Source organism: Rattus norvegicus, chromosome 8 (genome assembly GCF_021556685.1).
Source record: "Rattus norvegicus strain SHRSP/BbbUtx chromosome 8, alternate assembly SHRSP_T2T, whole genome shotgun sequence".
Classification (NCBI taxonomy): domain Eukaryota; kingdom Metazoa; phylum Chordata; class Mammalia; order Rodentia; family Muridae; genus Rattus; species Rattus norvegicus.
The window spans coordinates 31481210-31504850 of record NC_141541.1 but is presented as its reverse complement, the minus strand read 5'-3'; the positions used below and the strand labels follow the sequence as shown (position 1 = coordinate 31504850).

Sequence of the window (23641 nt, the reverse complement as noted above, 5' to 3'; positions counted from 1 at the left end):
TCTCTCTCTCTCTCTCTCTCTCTCTCTCTCTCTCTCTCTCTCTCCTTCAGAGAAACAGGCAAATGGCTCCCAACAAACACATCTTGCTGATGTGTTGGGGCCAGACATTCTGATCCATTTTGGGTCTACACTGTTACTCGAATTAGCAATAACAAAGCCAATTAAAAGTCGATGAAACTAGGTCGGGGAGCTAGCTTAGTCAGTTAGGTCAGCATGAAAATCTGCTTGAAATGGAGAGAAGCTCTTGGAGCTCCCAGGCCAGCCAGCTTAGCCTTTGTACTGAATTCCAGGGCTGTCGTGAGATCCTGCACCATAAATCAAGCTGGAGAGCACCTGAGGCTCAAGACCGCAGACTGATCCTCAGCCTCCAATTGTGTCTGCACTCACACGTGCATGAACACAGCTGTATGTACACAAACACATGGAGGATCTAGGAAACCAGGTTTGTTGTAATTTTCTCTCCGAAGTCCAAGAATATTTGTACTGAACCAGGTATGTTCTACCTCAGCCTAAAAGGTGCTATACAGGTGAACTAGATTCACAGAGCTCACAGGCTCAGTGTTTGCTTGTATTCTTGTTGCCAAACTCCTCTCCTAAAACTTCGAGTCCTCACTCCAAGCCCTCTGTTTCACATGTCATGGGGTAATCACTTTGGGAGCATTCAGCCTTTTCCCTGCAGCTGCCTAAATTATTTGTTTAATCAGTAGACATTTATTGAGGGCATGTTGTATGTCAGGCAGTTACGAGATATTGGGATCCTTAAATGAATTAAACATTTATAATCTCTGCATTCATCAAAGCCCAGGTTTATAGGAATGGGATATTATAAAATCCCAATTCCTGGGCTCAGTTTCGCTCAAGACAAAGAGCTGAAATCCATTTTACATGGTGTTTGGAGTGTGGCTCGTGAGGAGAGCACTTGCAGGAGCAGGGAAGAGGTATAGACGTAGGCTCACAATTCACAGTGCCATTGAGGTCAGCATAAATGCTTTGAGGATAAAAAGTTCTAGAGTAATGTCTCCCTTTGCTGTAGAGATAAAAGAGAATGCACTGGAAATGTTCAGTTAATTCTCAAAAGGGCACAGTGCAGAGCATCACCCACGGTGAGAGCAGTGTGATGATGTTGCTGAAGTTATGAAGGGGATATTCTGTATCTTGTCATAATTTCTTGACATATTTTTTTTGAGGAAGTCAAGAAGCTCTTCTATTTGAGACTGCGTCCGTTTTAAAGAATGATGATTTTTCCTTTTCTCTCCAAAGTAACATTTTTCCTTTAATCTTTATCTCCGAGGTGCTTGGAGTTGAGCATGGGACCATGGGCGTGCTAGCCAAGTGTGTACAACATAGTTACGATTTGTTTCTGAAAGATAACCTTGAAGTTCCTGAACTCGAGATGGAACTCTATATGGTGGTGGTGGGAACGCATATTCTCTTCTCTAGAGTTGTTTTCAAAGACTGTGATGATCCAGGCCTTTCTAACCACGGTCTGTTTTGTTACTGTTCTATAAACCAATGATTCCCTTGCCAGTCAGAAAGCAATAAATTCTTTGTTTTGACTTTATGAAATGCCCATGGCATTATTAAAAAAAATCTCTGTGATGTTTAAGAGAGAGATTTCTTTCCTTTTTTTATGCTGATAATTGAACTCAGGGCCTCATATATGTTAAATCCTGAGTTCAGTAATTGCTTTATTTTTTATACTTCAAACCACTAGGTTTTTTTTTTTTTATAGACAATTCCTAGTGGTATACTAGATATTTACTATTTTTTATTGGATATTTTCTTTACTTACATTTCAAATGTTATTCCCTTTCCCGATTTCCCCTCTGGAGTTCCCTTATCCCTTCCCCCCCCCCCCCCCCCCCCCGCTTCTATGAGAGTGTTTCCCCACCCACCCCTCTACTCCCTCCTGTCTCCCCGCCATGGCTTTTCCCTTTATGGGGGCATTGAGCCTTCGCAGGGTCAAGGGCCTCTCCTCTCATTGATGGCAGATAAGGTCATCCTCTGCTACATATGCAACTGGAGCCATGGGTCCCTCCATGTGTGCTCTTTGGTTGGTGGTTTAGTCTCTGGGAGCTCTCGGGGGTCTGGTTGTTTGATATTGTTGTTCTTCCTACAGGGTTGAAAACCCCTTCAGCTCCTTCAGTCCTTTCTCTACACTTTTTTTTTTAAATAAAAAGTGAACTTGTTTTTCTAAACCTTGTGATAGGAAATAACAAAACCAACGAACCAAACAACCCCCCCCAAGAATTGAGTGGATAAGCAAGTAAGCAATTTAACATTAGATACAATGTTAAATGGAGGAAGGATCCAAGGCATTGACTACGAAAGAATACTGGTGTCTGGCCTTGTAAACCTTCTCATCCATAGGTATTAAATGTGTGTGTAGCCTGCCTGGTTTTCTTTTGTTTGTTTTCTTATTGGATAGTTTTGTTTCAGTGCTGGACCTTTTTAAAAATCATAATTATTTTGTGTTAGTTTTCTGTACTTGTTATAACTTGTAGCACATGGTCTGGAGTGGAGAGAAGAAAGACTGTATGTGCTGAAAAAAGCAAACGAATCCACAAACCATGGGAACCCAGTGGGAATAAACAAATAAAAGTTCAGAAGCACAGAAGCCCAAGGGAAATGACAGAGGACCTAAGGCTCATGCCATTGGGTGATGGGAGGGGAGGGGAGGGAGTAGGCTGAGGGACTACTTAACAAAATAGTAAGTCTCTCACTCCTTTGGCTACGTTTACCGCAAGCTAGTTTTTAAAAGAGCAATTGGGGATGAACTTGTTTCCCTGATTTCTTTCTCGGTCTGTCTTTGGTGTGTTGGAAGACTGGATTTTGTAAACTGTTTGTTTGAAAGCACTTATCAGTTGTATGAATTTCCTGGAGTCCTCAATTCTTACTCCTTCGTCTCTTTGATCTTTGTGTTGTGAGCCAGCTGGCTCCAGACACAGTTTGAGGAAGCCAAGGCCAAGATAACCCTGATGGTCCTCCCTTTTTATTCCCAGTGCCGAGAGGCGTCTGGGGACAAAGGGAGGCCAGGTCACCTTGTAGGCTCTGCCATACAGGGTCCAGAGACAATAGCTTCTTGTGAACACTGTTTCTGAAGACCCTGGATCTAGACACTGGCCGCAAGCCTATTGTAGCCCTGTGATTGGGACATCACCTCCCTACCTCCCCGTCCTAATTCTTGACGTATTTTCACCCAGTCATCTGCACTGCATCGGGCCTGACTAGAGATCGTGTGTCTGAGGCACCCGAGAGAGCAGGATCTGCAAGGACCTTCGCATCCCTGGCTTCCAGAGATGGCATACCTAAGGTGACCCTTTCTGCTTCCCCTGAAGTTGCTAGAGGGAGACCCCAGCCCTGCCAGCTCTTTGAGGCACATGCGTCTCCTGAACTCCCGCAACCCCAACATCCTGAGCATGCTCATCTGGAGGCTTCTAGATCTCCCACGCGGTATTCTGCAGATTCCAGTCAGGCATGCACAAGGATTTGTGGTGCTAGTATCCAGGACTTTCTTTTCAAGTCTCTCTGTCCCAGCTCTTCCCTCTGCAGATCCCTCTGTACCCTACCCCAGTGAGGGTCTGCTCATTGACTCTGGACAGGACAGGGAGCTGAGAATGGGGAGGATGAGGGAGTGCTTTGTTTACATCCTCCCAGCCTCCCTGGATCCTGTTCATGTCGTGGCCCACTTTTCCTGAATCTCTCCCTGATTAGTGCCCAGCTTTGTCCTGTTGTGATATGTCCTATGGGGAGAGGATTTGTGGGAGTCCTGGAATTGGGGGACTCGGGTGGAGCTACAGCCTTCCTTATCCCGGGTTCTCTTGGAGAATGCCTGTAATTGATGTCCTTTGCCACAGGCCTCTAGAAGGTTCTGAAGCGACTTTCTAGTCCTTGTGACTCAAGGGTCCACCATGTTTCCCTTGTCATTGTCTCCTTTCCTTACAGCAAGCATTGTTCCTGGAAGAGAATCATGGCCATCTTCTTCCTGCCACTAGTCTTACCAGGTTTTGCTCCTCGCTCAGAGGACTCATTTAAGTCTCCTGCCAGGTTGGTGTGAGTAGGGAGCGGGAAGCTTCATCCCTTTTCCTGGGGAAAATAAGGGGCACCAGTGGTCCAGTATGTCCTGCTAACACAAGCCTCGCTGCCGCAGAGGTTTACAGCAGTTTCTGCATACCCCTTTTCCTTATTCCCTCCAACCTAGGTTCAGTTGGTCTTATCTGAACCCCTCCAAGCTGAAAAAGAGATCTGTAGGACTTAGCACTGAAACCAATGCTCACGGCCAAGCATACTTCACCCTGGAAGGCCACAAATTCATGATAGTTGGAGGCTCCATACACTACTTCCGGGTGCCCAGGGAGTATTGGAAAGACCGCTTGCTGAAGCTCCAGGCCTGTGGATTTAACACTGTCACTACGTGAGTACCCCACTTCAGCCTTCACAACATAAGTCCCAACAGACAGATGCAGACTGGCAAAATTGGGGCTCCGTTTTTGAGAGCACGATATGAAGATTTAGCTGCAGAACAGCTATTTCCAGCAGGTCCTTTTATATTTGTGTCCAGTTGCCACTTAAATACCATACTTAGTTTGCTCTTCAGTAAAAGCTTTGGATAAAGTTGATGAGAGGATGGGTACTTTTCCAGCAAACACCACTGGATCACTTATGAGCCAGTAGCCTTAGTGACACGCTGAAGACATGTATGTGTATGTGTCTATGTAGTAAATGTGTATGTATGTGTATGTAAGCATACAATTTACTTACAGATACACATTTTAGTATTATTCTTATTTTTAGTGATGTAAACAGAAAGATCTTAATCTGAAACTTCTAGAAGAGCTACATATTATTTGTTGGTTTTTATTCCCTGATATAAATATATGAATTTTGGTCATTTTCACCTTCCATTTCATTCTTAAACCCCAACTTCCTCCTGAAACCCCTCTTTCCAGCAAATACTGTTCCTATTTTCACATCTTCGTGTGTGTGACAGATTCAGTTTAGTTAGGGTTCCTTGCATGAGCATAAGTGGGAGGTTATTTCTTGGGACATGGGGAACTTATCTGTGGCTACATCACTAAAGGAAGTGAAGTCCTTTTCCCTAGCCACCATTAACTGCCTATAGTTCCTGTCATTTCCACAAACCTTTCCTTTTTCGATGATGAAATGAGGACAGGTCCAGTCTTGTGATGGTCTTGTGCAGGTAATCACAGCTCTACTGAGCTCAGGGGTGCAATGGTCATGAGGTAGCCAGAAAAACGTGTTTGTCACACACCTGCCCATCCTTTGACTCTTCTGCTTGTCCCTCCTCCTCCCTGGTGATGTTTCCTGAGCTTTGGAGGGGTAATACAGGTAAGCCTTTTAGAATTGAACTCTAAAGCATTCCCTATTCTTAGCACTCCGACCAGCTGCTGCTATTAGAAATTCTCCAGCAAAAGCTGAGAGCAGCACTGATCTATGGGTACAAACGTGAGTCTTTAGAAGTTAGTCTTATTTTATTTATGCTATGCCTTACGGCTTAGTGGGTTTACTTTTAATTCCTGAGTGTACAAATGAGCAGTCCTTGAGCTATGTGCCTTCTCTTGGGTTCTTTTACTTCAGTTTGTTTGCTGTGTCCTATTTTTTTCTCTTATTATATTGTATATTGTTATATTTTATTATCTCTTAAAAGCCTTTTCTTTTCTAATGAGAAACAGAAAGGGAGTGAATCTGGATGCAAACTGGGAAGGAAATGGGAGGAGTAGAGGGAGGGAAAGCTGTAGCTAGAATATATGATGTGAGAAGAATCTGTTTTCAATAAAAGGAAAAAACAAAACAGAACAAAAAACCACCCAAAGAAAAATATATACCATATTTCTATTTAGCAAACTGATAGTAATAGTTTCCTCCCTGTAGCCTATGATTTTTATAACCATCTGCTTGGGTTTGTAGTAGTAGGCATGAGGTACCTCCTGTGATGTAGGCCTCAAATCCAGTAGAAGAACATTCATTCCATTTTGGGTCAATGGGCACATCTTGCCAGGCTTGTGATATTAGAGCCTGCAGTTTTCATAGATAAGACTGTTAATGATTGCCTCTTTCCTTCCCTCCTTCCCTCCCTCCCTCCTTCTCTTCTTTCTTCCTTTCCTCCCTCCCTCTCTTCTTCCCTCCTTCCCTCCCTTCCCTTTCTTTCGTTTTCTCTTCTTCTTTCCCTTCTTCCCTTTGTTCTTCTTCCTCATTCTTTTCCTCTTCTTCTTCTGGATTTTCTACTTTATTATATTTTTTATTAATTAGGGAAGTCTGTTACTTATATGGTCAACTCATGAAGTTCTACTAAGAAACATCAATCAAAGGATAAATTCAGTCCTGTGAAGCTCAATCTCTAATGTATGGAAAGAGAAAGAATGCAGAAGTTATCAGCAAAATGCAATGTAGTATATGATGCCTTGCATCTATAATAAATACTAATGCTATGAATGTGAGAACATTTAACTTCACATTGCCTTTTTAATTCTTCATTGCTCAGCATGGGCTATAGTAAATAGAGAATTAAAAACAAGAAAGCCCCCTCTCCAGTTGACCTCCTCTATCCACACACTATTCATCATTCATCCTACAGGATCAAAGCAATACAGCATGGCTTGAGCCTCAGAGACCCTTCCTCTTGTGTGTCCTCCACCATGCTTTGTTGGCAAAGCTTAACACCTACTCGTTGAAACCAACCAAAGGAAATGTGAAGTTGAGAGGCAGCAAACTGACTTAGTGGCTCACTTGATACACCAATGATTTAGTCAGGAATAATTGAGTTTCTTTAGTTTTTGCAATGCAAGTAATAAAACTTTGCAGACACCAGCAAGCAATCTACTGCTGGGTTACAACCCCAGCCTATAATTACTGAGTTTTACTAAGAGCTATTAGTGACATCATATAATCTTTTCCTTTCTTCTCTTGAACTGGTGGTTTACATTTACAAATTTGCTTATATTTAGTTACCTTGAGTCCTTGAATAAACTAGTTATAAGACCAACACAGGTGTACATGCACCCATTGACCAGTAGACCAGTAGTTTAGTAGAGGTGTATTTTTAAATATGTTCATCTATAGCTATAACTGAAATTGATTTAAATTTTATGTGTGCTCTTATACATACTTCATCTCAGCCTCATAAACAAGGTCACAGTGTTAATCTTTTTCTACTCTTTGAAAATGACTTATATAGACTTACCCTTACAGTGAATGCTCATTAGGATTTACCTGTAAGATCCTGTGATGTAATCTACAGCTATGAGGTGGTGACTCAGACACCTTCAGTGATTATGAAATCATGTCTTCTCTTTCTCCTGAGTGTATCCCATTTGTCTATGTCTTTCCCTTTATGTTCTATTTTGTATTGTGTAATTGGGCTATTTTCTCCTTTTAGAGTTCCTGTGCTTTTTTGTCTTTTTAAACAAGTAGTTTGCAGCCTTGTTGATTGTTTCCGTCTATTAGCTTTTCTGGTTCACAATTTTCTGAGCCACACACAAATCCCCATGTCCTTTTCATCTCACTTAATATCACTTCTCCTTATACCTTCTTTTCCTTCTGAGTTAAATATGCTGCTTGAAAAGACATTTCCTTCAAATATTTTATAAATTTCGTTGTACTTTTCTTCTTGACCCATTAGCTACTTGGAGATATGTTTTCTTTTATTTGTCTCTCCTCATTTTTATCTTTTTAAAAAATTTTTTAGCTGTCATCTTCTAATTTTGTTGTACTATGGAACTTTTGGAATATGATGAAATCTACTTTGATAGTCTCTGTTGATAGTTTTCAGTTCACTTTGGAAACAGGATATAGCCAGGTGCGGTATGGTAGATATGCCATAGTCCCAGAACACCGAAGGGCTGAGGCAGGAGAGTGATGAGTTGGAAGCCATCTTAGGCTACAAAGGGTATTGAAACCTAGTCTCAACAATCCTCCATATAAATTTGTCGATTATTAGATTTTTGTGTACTTATTAGATCCTGCTGTATGTATGTGTTTGTGTGTACCATGCACATGTGTATGTGTATGCGTGTGCACATGTAACATAGTGCATGCGTGAATGTCAGAAATAGCCTTAGGTACCAGTCCTCAACTTCTACCGTATTTGAGGCAGGGGGTCTTATTCTTTTCACTGTGTTTGCCATGATAAGTGGCTCATGTGTTTCTGGAACTTTTCCTGTCCACTCCTCCCCTGTAGGACCACAGTGGTGAAAGATGATTGAGCTACACTTGTGGGTTTTATATTTGTGAGTTCTGGAGATTTTCACTCTTGTCCTCACACTTGTGGGACAAGCACTTGCTCTCCTTGCCATCTCCACACAGACCTGACGTTCAGTTGCTTACTGAAATCTATATGCTATCATTCCTTTGCTGTTCATTGCCTTTGTTTCTTAGGCATTTCATTCCTCCAACTCTGGCTGCGAAGCTGATTCATCCCTCTTCTCTCTCAGACATCTCTTCTCTCTTTACTCAATGCTGTGTTCTTAGGAGGATAGAAAGTTGTGATAGTGTATGTGCTGGATGGATCTTTCTTCTCCCCTTTTATTTCTGTCCACATCTATTTGCAAATTCATAATACATTTGTTTGCTATTAATTGGAGGAACAATTTTTACCTTACCTACATATTTTTTATTTTTTCCATACATTTTCCTTAGTCACATATCAGTAGCATTTATCACTTTCACTGTGTTCTCACAAGCTACAACTATAAATATTATTATGGGTATTATTTTCAACAGACCAACATTTTCATTCCTCCATCTTAAAGAATCAGAGCTCATGGGAAATTAGGTTAGGAATACTGCACGCCAAACTGTGTCATTGATACACACAGAATCACATAGCAAGAACAAATCTTGAACATGTACTTTGATGTGGGGTACACCTAACCCTATGGGTGCTGGCCCTGGCTGGCTCTTTCCTTGCTGAGATTGAAAAGCTGGACTGTCCTTTATCCTATTGGCTTGTAGACACTATTTGACTATTCTTATTTTAATTAATTCTTAGAGATAACTATTAAGAGTTTTATACATTTTATTATGTTTTCCCGTTTGCTTTATGTGCTTGCCAATTATTTTAAAGAGTAGGTCTGTCAGAGAAAAATACACAAACCTAGGGTAATTGGCATATTGAAACATATTTGGATAATAGAGAAAATATGGATCTGTCTGTATAGCAAAGGTTAATTTTCATTGGAAACCAACTCACTAAAACATAGAGACACGCTGGAGCTTGGTCTGGTCACTGTATGAATAGGGGGAAATATGATGCTTATTGTATTTCTCTGTCCCCTCTTCCAGCTACATCCCGTGGAACCTCCATGAGCAAGAGAGGGGGAAATTTGACTTCTCTGAGATCCTGGACTTGGAGTATGTGGTCTTTCTGCCTCTGTGAGCTGACCCAAGAAGGATATTCCTGGGGGTGGGGTGGGGTGCAGACACTTGAGATTGAAGAGAAGCCTTCAGTATATCTCATCTCTGCCTTGAGAACAGAGAGGGCATGAGTCTGAAGTCTTGTTTGCAGGGTCTGCAACCAGAATTTGGATATTACCGAGGCATGGCTTTTCATCTTGAAGATTCTGAGCCCCTATTTCACTGAAACTAGGGATCTAAGACACCAGATGCTACCAGGCTATAGAGGAGCCATACACCTGAGTTGGGATTGGGGCTGCCTCAGATTAGCAAGACTGATGCTGGAGACAATTCCCCTGTACCCAGTGTGATCCCTCCAGTAGAGCTCTGGGGATGGTGATGCCTGGAGCTAGTGAAGATCCAGCGCACAGGGTCTCTGGCTACCTAACAATTCCCCACTGTGTTTTGTCAATGGTTTTTTAAAATAAGTGTGCTATGCAGTTTTCCTCTTAACCCAATTAGCTCCCAAATAATTGATACCAAGACTAGATTTATTTCTACAGCTTTAAGGGTGCAACAACTAAGCAGTGTTTTTTTACCCCCCTAAACTAATCTGACTATCCCCCAGTCAAAATCCCTGTGATACTTAGGTTTTAGTGCTGACCTGGCTCTCTGTGCTCCAGGCGTTCTCTCATCCTGTCTCCTGGACTCTCTCCCTGTGGATAACCCTCACTACCTCCCTCCTAACTTCCCAGCTGGGAGGAAGTCTAGCCCTATTCTCTCTGCTATTCAGTCATTGGCTGATCGGCTAACTTTATTAACCAATCAGGCAATAATTTGGGGGCTGTGTTTACACAACATTGAGAGAGAAGATTCTCAGAATAAGCATTGTGACCAGATATGGGGGCACAGAAATCAGCATGTGAATAATACAAGGATAATTTTTACAGAGTGCACAAGAACATTATGCCTGTAAGGTTGTCTGAGGAGAAGGACCCCCCTTCCCCCGCAACCTCACGTCTTGTTGAAAGAGAAATAGAAGGAAGACAGAGGACATCTCTACACCCTGATGTGTCTGTGGGCTCCCTCTATACCCAACCTCTTTGGCTCATACCCAAAGTGGTGACCTTGTTTCTCTTTCTAGGGCATATGTTTTGCTGGCTAAGACTCTTGGACTGTGGGTGATTCTTCGTCCAGGGCCATACATCTGTGCTGAGGTTGACTTGGGTGGATTACCTAGGTGAGCTACCCCAGAGTCTATGTTGTGACTTAGCAAGGTGTTTTACTCTGCAATAAGTAATTTTTCCAAGCCAGTAAGTATGGTTGTCACTGTCACTAGTTGTCCTGAATTGAACTCTGTCCTTCCTGCCCTGACAGTGGAATGATGTCTAGAGTAGTGGGGGAGGTTTGGATGCCACTGCCATCCTGGTTTTCAGAAGCACAATTGTGATGTGGACCTTGGTGCATTGAATATGTGGCGATTAAGATCAGTGCAAAGACAGATGTAGCAATACAGGACTTGCCGTCCTGTTGCTCCACAGAAAAGGTGTAATGGACATCTGCATTCTTTTCATGAGCTGAAAGAAAGGGACACAAGGCTCTAGAGGAATATGATGACCAGTACTGTGCTTCTAGAGACCTCAGATGTTTCTCTGGCTCAAGGCGGGTGACCTTTGCCCACACACTGAGATCTCAGCTCCTCCCTGTCTTTTTGCTTTTCTAGCTTCTCCTTTTATCGTGCCACCTACTCTCAGCCCAGCAGATAGAGGCACAGTGTCCTCTTCTGTCATCCTTCTCAGGGACGGGACACTCGTCCTTCTAGGTTCTGCTTTGATGTGAGCCTTATTGGTCCTAAGGTTAGAGAACAAAAGAAAACTTTTCTTTAAGATAAGGCTCCGCTACAAGTGGGTGATGCATAGAAAAATGATGATCTTAAATTGCAGGAGTGTTGGGGAAACCAGGTCCTGCTTGAATACCTTCAGGAGCCCAGCCCCTCTCTTCCCAGTTCATTGGTCTGTGAACTATGCTTCTACCTGAAGTCTTAGGTATTCCACAAAAATGTGTCCCTGTGCCTGAGGAGTAGAGACCCAGTGAAGGGCTAAGGATCATATTCCAAAGAGCCAAAGGAAAATGGAGTTCTGGGAAGCATGGAAGAAAAGCTAGGACTTGGAAGCATTGTCAGGGTCAGTCTTTCAGCCTGACTTATTAGAGCTGGGAAGATCTAAAGTGCCTTGAGACAGGGATGGCCTGTTTCTCACACATCTCTGGAGGTTTTAAGGATATTGTGAAAAGCCTGTATGATACAGATCCCCTGAAGAGTTTGAGCATCTTGGTGCTATGGTCATTGGGTGGGCAGAGAAATCTCCAAGCCATAGGCAGCTCTGAGCAGGGCCATCTGCTGTGCTCAGCTGGCTAGACCCAACCTCTTTCCTGCTTCCTGCTTCACATACTAATGTTTTGCTTCTTGTCCCTAGCTGGCTTCTACGCAATCCTGGGTCAAATCTGAGAACAACCAACAAGGACTTTATTGAAGCTGTTGATAAATATTTTGATCATCTGATTCCCAAAATACTTCCTCTTCAGGTGAAAATGTCCCTTCTAAGTATGTATATATATATATATATACATACATATATATATATATATATATATATATATATATATATATATGGCAGGTGGGGAAGTCTTGTAGAAAATGAAAGCATTTATTAGCAGGGTTAGAAAAATCAAATAGTGAAGTTAGCAGAGCATTGGCATTGTACCACAGGCAGCATGATAGCATCTTAGAGGATGAATTTCCAATTCTAAAGAACAGAGGAGTTTACAACTATTGTAAATTTTATTGTTTTGTGTTTGGAGGGGTCAGGTGAGCTCTGTACTAAGTGACTAGCTTGAGCAAGCCTGTATGCCAAGAGTCACAAGGTAGGAAAACACTGAAGTAAGATTGTAATTTAGACTGCCACAACATATTTTATTCTCTGTCTTAGAGAGCACAAGAGACCTTGGCCTGATTTCTGATGGGGGAGGGGGTCTGCTGGAAGATAGGTGATCTAACAACATTCACTTTGGACAAATACTTGTGGCTCACCATCCAGTAGGGAATTCCCAGCCACTCTAGGCTACAAAACAGATTTTCTTACAGATAAGATCTAGACCCTCAAGTTAAGCATAGAATCTTGCATTGCTCGTTGTGGCTTTGCACCAGACTTTCTAAAAAGACATCATATGAGACAGGGATGATACAAAAGGTCTCTCCAGTTGTCTGTGTGTCCCTGATACCTGCTAAGTTCACTGATGAGTTCATAGACAATGGCCACTCTAAATTATTCCTGTTATTTTAACTGGTAAATTCTGGGGAAAATGCAGTGTGTGTGTGTGTGTGTGTGTGTGTGTGTGTGTGTGTGTGTGTGTGCATGTGTGTGTAAAATGGTAAAATAAAATTCCTCTCATAAAGACAATTTATTTGTCTTTGTAGAGACAAGCATTTTTCTTAACCATACTTTTATATAGCCCCCAATTTTGCATGTTCTTATAACACAAAGCACAGAACTTCCTATATGTGTTTTCTTGTCACTTGAGAAACTGCATCTGAAAATTGCCACTCTTCTTGATCACTGTACAGTGCTGCACAGTAGAATAGACTGCATGCATTTGCCCTTTTCCTGATATTGGAAGTTTTCACTTTTATGCTATCATACATGATATGGTTGATTTCATGAAGCATCAGTTTGTGTCTATGTGACTACTGATTCTGGTTTGGTATCTCCCAGTGGGAAAAGCACTGTGCACTTCCGCTCTTTATAAGATTCCTAATGCTTGGAGAAAATAGTGTCTTTCATTTTCAATCGTTAGTCTGCAGCACAGACTGAGAAGGACAAGAATGTCCCTATATAATGCCACACCATTTGTAAGACCATTTGTAAGGTTTTGTGATATCCTTTGGTTTGATAAGTAAAATATAAAATGTCTCTTCAAAAAATATGATTGTGAGTTAAATAATAAACTGCTTGGTATAGCCCAAGACAAGAAAGATAACCAGTTCTCAGGAATTTTCCGAAAGGCTGCTTGAAAATGTCATTCTTGCAGCTGAGGGTGAGACTCTGATTTATGAAGCCGACTGTTTTCTTCCTGGATATTGATAACTCCCAGTTATTTCTTATTGAGCACAGGCTCTGTGCAACTCCCCTGGTGATGGGAACAATGAAAACCAGTCTGTTTAGAAGGAAAAAGATGAGGGTGCATAAAAGAGAGGGAGCTGTATGAAGTACCTGCTCACAGGGGTTGTGGGGAGTGGAGAGGAAGCCTGTGCGATGGATTAGGCGCGAAGGCGGATGGATAGTGAGTTTGGACTTGGAGATATGGAAGTGAGTTTGTGGGTTTGAGAGCTCATAACTAATGAATATGAGAAATAGAAAATAAACTCTTGCTCCTATAACTATAAAATATTGTGAAAGATATGACACCTTCAGGAGCTTTTGTGACTAGGGATGAATGAAGGTGCCCGTCTCCAGCAGATCTGAGAGAAAGCACCAGGTCAGTTCTGGTCTCTTTATTAGCATCCTGGACTCCAGGCTTTTGCTCCAACGGAAAGATTGTTCTTCATCTGTCATGTGTTTGGTTCTCAGTACCGCCGTGGTGGCCCTGTTATTGCTGTCCAAGTAGAGAATGAATATGGTTCATTTCGAAATGATAAGAACTACATGGAGTACATTAAGAAGGTAAGGATAGTTGCTTTGCATCTATACTTTTATGGCTTCTTTTTAATGTTGTGCCTTTCTGAAATGCATCTCTGACTGCCAGCCTTGCGGGTGGTATGTGACTTTCCTCGGAGAGACGTGAACAGATCCATTAAAATACGGATAGAAGAATGAAGAGGTAATTCCACCCAAGTCTAGCTTAGTGAGTCCGTGAGTTTATTGGAGTTCCTTATAGGAACATGGGTGCTTCAAAGATTGATGCATCCCTGAAAAGCCCGACATGGAACTTGCCACATGACTTGCAGATAATTTGACCTGTTATAGTGTCCCCTCACAGTAGGTGTTTCTGCTTATGAAATCTTGGGGAGACGCCTTGAGAATCCATTTCAGGAGCTTTCTGATCCATCTAAGTTTTGTTTACTTACAACATAGAAACTGGGAATGAATGGCCTGAACTCAGTAATTGTTGTTCAGCTAATTTTTTTTCTTGATTTTTTTTTAAAAAGGTGCTGAGCTGGGTGTGGTCATGTACACTTGTAGGAGGCAGAGGCAGAGGCAGAGGCAGAGGCAGAGGCAGAGGCAGAGGCAGAGGCAGAGGCAGAGGCAGAGGCAGAGGCAGAGGCAGAGGCAGAGGCAGAGGCAGAGGCAGAGGCAGAGGCAGAGGCAGAGGCAGAGGCAGAGGCAGAGGCAGAGGCAGAGGCAGAGGCAGAGGCAGAGGCAGAGGCAGAGGCAGGAGGATCAAGAGCTTAAGAGCACCCTCAGCTACAGAGCAAGTTCAAGGCAGCTTAGGCTATAGGAAGCCCTATCTCAAACAACAATAGCAACACTAACAGCTACCACTTAATTTCATGTCTATGATTGCATGTGGCTATGCGAACATAATAGATACACAGGGAAGACCTCATGCTTTCTGAGCCATCTGTCTGATTTCCAGGCTGCGTGGTCTAAGCAGTGTTTTCAGAATATAGCTCCCTCTTGCTCCAGACATAGTAGGCTCTCTTGTTTATGTTGATAGAATCCATATAGAATTCAAGCTCTGTGAAGTTCATTCGTACCCTTAGGACCCAACAGGGTTAGCCTCTCCCTGATAGTATTGCAGAATTTGAGACCACCAGACAAAATAATTTAAAAGATTAGAAAAAACAAGTTTATCTATAGCAATGGTGTGGCAATGGCTTTCTTTGCACATCTGAGAGCAGCTGCAAAAGTTCAAGACGGGTGCTGGAAGTTTTAAAGGCACAAACCCCAATTGTCTCAACTCTGGGGATTTTCTGCTACATAAGATATCATCATTTTTTGTTGTTGTTTTTGTTTTGATCTTTTTCTGAGCAAGCAGCAGTCAAGTGAGGTAACAGAAGCAGAATGAGCATCTAGTTAATATTGTAGGATAACAAATACAAAATAAGGGGAAAGGAGAATAATTTTAGGAAATAAGCCAAGTGGCTCTGAGGTCAGCCTCTTCAGTAGATTGCTCTCAGGACTGGCATGTTGACAGTGCTGACCTCAGGGCCAGGTTCTAGACATCCTGTGGTCAACAATCCTTAGGCTAAGAATAAGATCCTGCTGCCTCTTAGATTTTTCTCTTTTCTCTTTTCTTTCCTTTCCTTTTCTTTCTATTCTTTCCCCTCCTTTCCTCTTTTCCATCCTTTCTTCCTTCTTTTCAAACATATTAGTTTGAAATTCAGTCTAAAATGGAACTAGTTATTTTTTTCATGCAATTTATTTCTTTAGGACAACTTTCTGAGTCTGCAGAGTTTAGTATTCAATTAATATCCCCCTGAGAACTCATTGCCTTGTTTTGTGCCAGTTCCTGTTTTAGAAACAGAAAACTATGCAATTAACTTTGAAGGATTTGTGTGTGTGTATGTGTGGGGGGGATAGTGATGGTGTACAAACAAAAGAAAATTTAGAAGTATCCCTTGGAGTAGGACGTTATATTTTAATATATATTTTATTTATGTATTTTCTTCTTTCCTTATTGGATATTTTTTATTTATATTTCAAATGTTGTCCCCTTTCCTGGTTTCCCATTCATAAACCCCCTATCCTATCCCTCTCCCCCTTCTTCTATGAGGGTATTCCCCCTCCCTAAACACACACCCCTCCCACCTCCCCACCCTGACATTCCCCTACACTGTATCCCATTTTTAATAGGGTTATTTGGCTTTCTGGAGTCTAACTTCTTGAGTTCTTTGTACATATAGGATATCAGCCCTCTAATGGATGAAGGATTGGTAAAGATATTTTCCCAATCTGTTGGTTGCCTTTTTGTCCCAGTGACAGTGTCCTTTGCCTTACAGAAGCTTTGCAATTTTATGAGATTCCATTTGTCAATTCTTGATCTTAAAGCATAAGCTGTTGGTGTTCTGTTCAGGAAATTTTCCCCAGTGCCCATGCATTCGAGGCTCTTCCCCACTTTTTCTTCTAATTAGTTTGAGTGTATCTATCTGGTTTTATGTGGAGGTTTCTGATCCATTTGGACTTGAGCTTTGCCCAGGGTGATAAGAATGGATAGATTTGCATTCTTCTACATGCTGACTTCCAATTGCACCAGCAACATTTGTTGAAAATGCATCTTTTTTTCCTACTGTATGGTTTTAGCTCCTTTGTTAAAGATCAAGTGACCATATGTGTGTGGGTTCATTTCTGGGTCTTTGATTCTATTCCATTAATCAACCTGCCTCTCTCTTGTACAAATACCATGCAGTTTTTATCACTATTGCTCTGTAATACAGCGTGAGGTCAGGGATGGTGATTCCCTCAGAAGTTCTTTATTTTGTCGAGGATAGTTTTCACTATACTTGATTTTTTTATTATTGCAAATGAATTTGCAAATTGTTCTGTCTAACTCTCTGAAGAATTGTATTGGTATTTTGATGGGGATTGCATTGAATCTGTAGATTGCTTTTGGCAAAATGGCCATTTTTTCTATATTAATCCTGCCAATCCATGAGCATGGGAGATCTTTCCATCTTCTGAGATCTTCTTCAATTTCTTCAGAGACTTGAAGTTCTTGTCATACATATCTTTCACTTGCTTGGTTAGAGTCATACCAAGGTATTTTATGTTATTTGTGACTATTGTGAAGGGTATGGTTTCCATAATTTCTTTCTCAGCCTGTTTATCCTTTGAGTAGAAGAAGGCTACTGATTTGTTTGAGTTAATTTTATACCCAGCCACTTTGCTGGATTCATCAGGCTTAGTAATTCTCTGGTGGAACTTTTGGGGTTACTTAAGTATACTCTCATATCTGCAAATAGTGATATTTTGACTTCTTCCTTTCCAATTTGTATTCCTTTGACATCCTTTTGTTGTTTGACTCCTCTGGCTAGGACTACAAGTTCTATATTTAATAAGTAGGGAGTGAGTGAGCAGCCTTGTCTAGTCCCTGATTTTAGTGGGATTGCTTCAAGTTTCTCTCCATTTAGTTTGAGGTTGGCTACTGATTTGCTATATATTGCTTTTACTATGTTCAGGCTTGCATTCCTGATATTTCCAATACTTTTATCATGAAAGGGTGTTGAATTTTGTCAAATACTTTCTCAGCATCTAATGAGATGATCATGTGGTTTTTCTCTTTGAGTTTGTTTATATAGTGGATTATGTTGATAGATTTCCATATATTAAACCATCCTTGCATCCCTGGGATGAAGGCTACTCGATCACAATGGACAATGGTTTGATATGTTCTTGGATTCAGTTTGCAAGAATTTTATTGAGTCTTTTTGCATCAATATCCATAAGGAAAATTGGTCTGAAGTTCTCTTTCTTTGTTGTGTCTTTGTGTGGTTAGGTATAAGTGTAATTGTGGCTTCATAGAAGGAGTTGAATAGTGTTCCTTCTGTTTCTATTTTGTGGAATAGTTTGGACAGTATTGGTATTAGGCCTTCGATGAAGGTCTGATAGAATTCTCCACTAAACCCATCTTTTCCTTGGCTTTTTGGTTAGGGGACTTTTAATAACTGCTTCTATTTCTTTAGCAGATATGGGACTGTTTAGATGGTTTATATGATCCTGATTGAATTTTCATACCTATATTGGTCTAGAAAATTGTCCATTTCCTCCAGATTTTCCAGTTTTGTTGTATATAGGCTTTTGTAGAAGGATCTGATGATTTTTTTTAATTTCCTCAGTTTCTCCCTTTTCATTTCTGATTTTGTTAATTTGGATACACTCTTTGTGCCCTCTGGTTAATCTGGTTTATCTATCTTGTTGATTTTCCCCAAGAAACAGCTCCTGGTTTTGTTGATTCTTTGTATAGTTCATTCTGTTTTTTACTTGTTTGATTTTAGCCCTGAGTTTGAGTATTTTCTACTGTCTACTCCTCTTGGGTGTATTTGCTTCTTTATATTCTAGAGATTTTAGGTTCACCGTCGAGCTGCTAATATATGCTCTCTCCAGTTTCTTTTTGGAGGCACTCAGAGCTATGCACTGCTTTCCTTGTGTCCCATAAGTTTGGGTATGTTTTGTTTGCCTTCACTTTCATTAAAAATCTAAAAAATCTTTAATTTCTTTCTTTCTTTTTTCCTTGAACAAGTTGTCACTGAGTAGAGCTTTGTTCAGGTTCCATGTGTATGTGGGAGTTCTGTTGTTTTTGTTATTATTGAAGACCAGCCTTAGTCTGTGGTGATCAGATAGGATGCATGAGATTATTTCAATCTTCTTGTATCTGTTGAGGCCTGTTTTGTGACCTATTATTCAGTCAGTTTTGGAGAAGGTACCATGAGGTGCTGAGAATAAGATCTATTCTTTTGTTTTAGGATGAATTGTTCTATGAATATCTGTTAAATCTATTTAGCTCATAATTTCTGTTAGTTTCTCTATGTCTCTGTTTAGTTTCTGTTTACATAATCTGTTCATTGATGAGAGTGGGGTGTTGAAATTTTCCACTATTATTGTGTGAGGTACAATGTGTGCTTTGAGCTTTAGTAAGGCTTCTTTTATGAATGTAGGTGCCCTTGTATTAGGAGCATAGATATTCAGGATTGAGAGTTCATCTTGGTGGATTTTTCCTTTGATGAATATGAAGTGTCCTTCCTTATGTTTTTTGATAACTTTTTATTGAAAGTCGATTTTATTATATATGAGAATGGCTACTCTAACTTCTTTCTTGGGATCATTCACTTGAAAAATTGTTTTCCAGACTTTTACTCTGAGGTCATGTCTGTCTTTGTTACTGAGGTGTGTTTCCTGTATGCAGCAAAATGCTGGGTCCTCTTTAGGTATCCAGTCTGTTAGTCTATGTCTTTTTATTGGGAATTTGAGTCCATTGATGTTAAGAGATATTAAGGAATAGTGATTGTTGTTTCCTGTTATTTCTGTTGTTAGAAGTGGAATTATGTTTGCATGTCTCTCTTCTTTTAGATTTGTTGCAAGAAGATTACTTTTTTACTTTTTCTAGGGTGTAGTTTCCCTCTTTGTGTAGGAATTTTCCATCTATTATCCTTTGTAGGGCTGCATTTGTGGAAAGATATTGTGTAAATTGAGTTTTATCATGGAAAGTCTTGGTATCTCCATCTATGTTAATTGAGAGTTTTGCTGGATATTGTAGCCTGGGCTGGCATTTGTGTTCTCTTACGGTCTGTATGAAGTCTGCCTAGGATCTTCTGGCTTTCATAGTCTCTGGTGTTATAATTCTGATAGGTTTGCTTTTTTTTATATTTTATTCATTTATTGTATATGAGTACACTGCAGTTGTCTTCAGATACACCAGAATCCGATACAGATGGTTGTGAGCCACCATGCGGTTGCTGGGAATTGAACTCAGGACCTCTGGAAGAGCAGTCAGTGCTCTTAACTGCTGAGCCACCTCTCCAGCCCGATAGGTTTGCTTTTATATGTTACTTGACTTTTTCCCCTTACTGCTTTTAATATTCTTTTTTTTTTGTTTTGTGCATTTGGTGTTTTGACTATTATGTGACGGGAGAAATTTCTTTTCTGGTCCAATCTATTTGGAGTTCTGTAGGTTTCTTATATGTTTATGACCATTTCTTTTTTTAGGTTAGGGAAGTTTTCTTATATAATTTTGTTGAAGATATTTACTTGTCCTTTAAGTTGGGAGTCTTCACTCTCTTCTATACCTATTATCCTTAGGTTTGATCTTCTCATTGTGTCCTGGATGTTCTGGATGTTTGGGGTTAGGAGCTTTATGCATTTTACATTTTCTTTGATTGTTGTGTCAATGTTTTCTATGGTATCTTCTGCCCCCGAGATTCTCTCTTCTATCTCTTGTATTCTGTTGGTGATGCTTGGGTCTATGACTCCTAATCTTTTCCCTAGGTTTTCTATCTCTAGGGTCGTCTCCCTTTGTGATTTCTTTATCATTTGTCTTTCCATTTTTATACCCCAGATGGTTTTGTTCAATCCCTTCATCTCTTTGGTTGTGTTTTCCCTGTAATTCTTCAAGGTATTTTTGTGTTTCCTCCTTAAGGGCCTCTACTGGTTGTCCTGTATTTCTTCAGGGGAGTTATTTATGTCCTTCTTAAAGTTCTCATCATCATCATGAGATGTGATTTTAAATCCAAATCTTGCTTTTCTGGTGTGTTTGGATATCCAGTATTTACTTTGGTGGGAGAACTGGACTCTTCTGATGCGAAGTAATCTTGGTTTCTGTTGCTTAGGTTCCTGCATTTGCCTCTTGCTATTAGGTTGTCCTTGGTATTAGCTTGTCTTGATGTCTCTGACAGTGGCTTGACTCTCCTATAAGCCTGTGTGTCAGCACTCTTGTAAAGCATTTTTCTCCCAGAAGGATCTGGGTACAGGGAGCTGTGGGACTGGGTCATCTCTGAGCCCAGGCAGAAGTGAAAATTGTCTGTCCCAGATTGCTCCTGGGTTTGTGTGTCCTGAGGACTCCAGTCATGTCCCTTGGAGTTGAAGAATTGGCCTTACCTCTGCTCTCAGTTGTGTTAGAACTCCTGGGGACTGGCTTTCAACTCTGGCCACAGACAGAGACCAAAAAGATCCTTTCCCTGACTGCTCCTAGTTTCCTGGGTCCAGTGGGCTCTAGTCTGGTTCTTGTGTCAGGAATGTGAGCAGAAGTAGTAGTCTCCCCTGAGCTCTCAGGATTGTCTGCACTTCTGAGAGTCCAGGTCTCTCCCTGATGGGATTTGGGTACAGAGTGATGCGGGACTGGATCAGCTCCAGGTGCAAACAGAAACTGGAAGCATGGACCTAGTTTTTAAGCATTACTACAGCACCAAATGTCTTCCATCTTTTCTCTCTTTGTTATAATTTACATACTTCTGGAGTATGGCCATTGAGAAACTCAGTTTTCATTTACCATGGATGTCAGGGATCATAGGCCTCCACTGCTTTATTGCAAGAACCGGAACAACACCAAGCTGAGCCTAACACAATTTATTCATTGTCTAAGTTGGAGATAGTCATTCTACATTCAAGCCTTTCTGTGTTAGTCAATTTCCCACTGCTCCAACAGATACCTTACATACAAGCAAAAAAGTCATATGTATGTATGAAAAGTCATGATGAAACCTTCTATCCTGTATAATTAACATATGCCAACCAAAAAGTAAAGAATACCTGAAATACCTAACTTATAAGCAGAATAGACTTACTTTGACTCATAGCTTTGTATTTCCAGTCCATGATTGGTTATCTTTAGTGGGACTTATATTGAAAAACAATGCATATCACCACACGAGTCCAGGCAGAATCAAACCACCTTCCTCCTGATCTGGTAGTGCAAGGAGAGGGAAAGGAAATGGACCACAACCTGTCTTTCAGAACATACCTCCAATGGCCTAAAAACCTCTCCATTTTCTAAAGTATATACCATCTCCCATAAGTGTCATGCTGAGTACCAATCCTTTTTACCATATGCACATTTGGGAAACATTGTATATACCTGTTGTAGTTCACGCTATCTCCATCTGAACCAAACTATCTTTATTATCTAGTTTTACAATATTGGTTCTTTCCCATGGGAGAAAGAAAAATGGGTTCATATTATTCATTTTCTTAACAGGCTCTGCTGAATAGAGGGATTGTAGAGCTCCTCTTGACCTCAGATAATGAGAGTGGAATTCGGATCGGCTCTGTCAAAGGAGGTACTGGTTTATAGTCATTTTGTAGGACAACCAAGACTCTTAACCAGCCAATAGAAACTGTAAACAAGTATCCAAGAGAACCAGATGCATATAAGATCCTCTTTCTCATGTCAATTGAAATGGATCTCAGAGGTTTGATATGATACAAAAACAAGGTTCAACGTTAAAGTTCAGAGTTCAAACACCACATGTGTCATTTTTTTTTCGCTCTTTGAACAGAGTACTGATAGAGCTCTTCACTCTGAGTATATCTTTTAATTTTTAAAATAATTTTCATAGGTAGGAATCTAGGCTGGTGCTGGACATGGTTTAGATCCCTGACCATCTGACATGGATGGTCCACAGGTGGAACAATGGGATGTAAATGACACACACTACAGCTAATTTCTTAGTCCTGGCATCATAAATCTTAGTCTACTCAAGATAGACACTTAGCAGATCCCAGAGAATTTAGTTGAACCCCAAAGTGATACTAGTATGGGAAAATGCCAAGATATGAACATGCAGTTGGGTCCAGGGAACATCATGAGGTGATCTTTACTGTGTATTGGTAGCTCTTGTGAACTGCTGTCTTTTGGGGGGGGCAGGAATAGCTCTGCTCCTATGACTATATCCTGGAAAGTATTGAGTTTGGGATCAGAAGTGCTCCTTCAGTTACAGTATTATTATGTTAGCTGGCCTTGCCTTGGTCCACCTATTTGTACAACTAAAAAAGCTAGCGTTCCTGCAGGTCTGATTTGGCCATAGCTATGACAGTCCTTTATGTTTTTAAAAATGGGTCACAAATAGTATCTGTTACCGCTATTACTCATCCCCCCACACCCCATGTTCCTGATGATCATTGTCACAATGTTTCAGAAGTACTTCTTGTTCTCTACAGCATTGGCTACTATCAATGTGAACTCATTTATAAAGGATTCGTTTGTTAAGCTTCATAGAATGCAGGTAAGATTTTAAGCACCATAAGTTTTGCTGTCTTTTCTCAAGGTCTTGCTTCCTATGAAATTGATGTTAAAGAACACAGGAGGTATTACACAGATATAACCACCCTACCCTGAACCTTGGTGGAGTTCAAAGCCACTTGGTGAGAAATGGTGAAAAGAAACTTTCTTCTGTCATTTCCACTGATGGGTTATGTCAGTGAGATTACTTTGAAAAGCATGAGGAGCTTATCCCAGATGAAAAATGAATATATCAGAGGGAACCAATGGCGTCCTTCCTCTCGGAGGACACAGGGAATCAGAAAGCGATAAGTTCATCCTCATCTGTTGATGCTTTTACTAGAATGTTGGGATTCTGTGCTTGTTGCCATACTGAAAAGCCAGAAGAGATATTGGTGGATTATGGGTGTATTCTAGACTTGGAAGGAAATAGGTGTATTTAAGATTAACTTTAAGAATGTAGACTTCTGTGTCTCAAACCTTCAGCTTGGCGGAGCAAGGTGCCTTGGTTGGGGTTTCTGTTGCTATGATGAAACACTGTGACCAAGGCAACTTGGGGAGAGGAATCCTTATTTCAGCTCACATT

At 40.8% G+C, this 23641-nt stretch overlaps 1 protein-coding gene across 3 annotated transcripts in view; it reads left to right on the top strand.

Annotated features, from left to right (window-relative positions):
- Window positions 1–299: 299 nt before the first annotated feature.
- Window positions 300–23641, top strand: part of Glb1l3 (galactosidase, beta 1-like 3) — a 45098-nt gene continuing 21756 nt past the window's right edge. Inside the window, exons 1-10 of one of the 3 annotated variants that reach the window (XM_087563282.1) lie at window positions 300–492; window positions 3204–3313; window positions 3946–4047; window positions 4202–4414; window positions 9301–9369; window positions 10496–10591; window positions 11826–11934; window positions 13977–14069; window positions 22033–22114; window positions 22995–23059. In XM_087563282.1, the coding sequence (XP_087419408.1) occupies window positions 3300–3313; window positions 3946–4047; window positions 4202–4414; window positions 9301–9369; window positions 10496–10591; window positions 11826–11934; window positions 13977–14069; window positions 22033–22114; window positions 22995–23059 (843 nt within the window). In that variant the 5' untranslated portion in view covers window positions 300–492; window positions 3204–3299. 3 annotated transcript variants of the gene reach the window in all.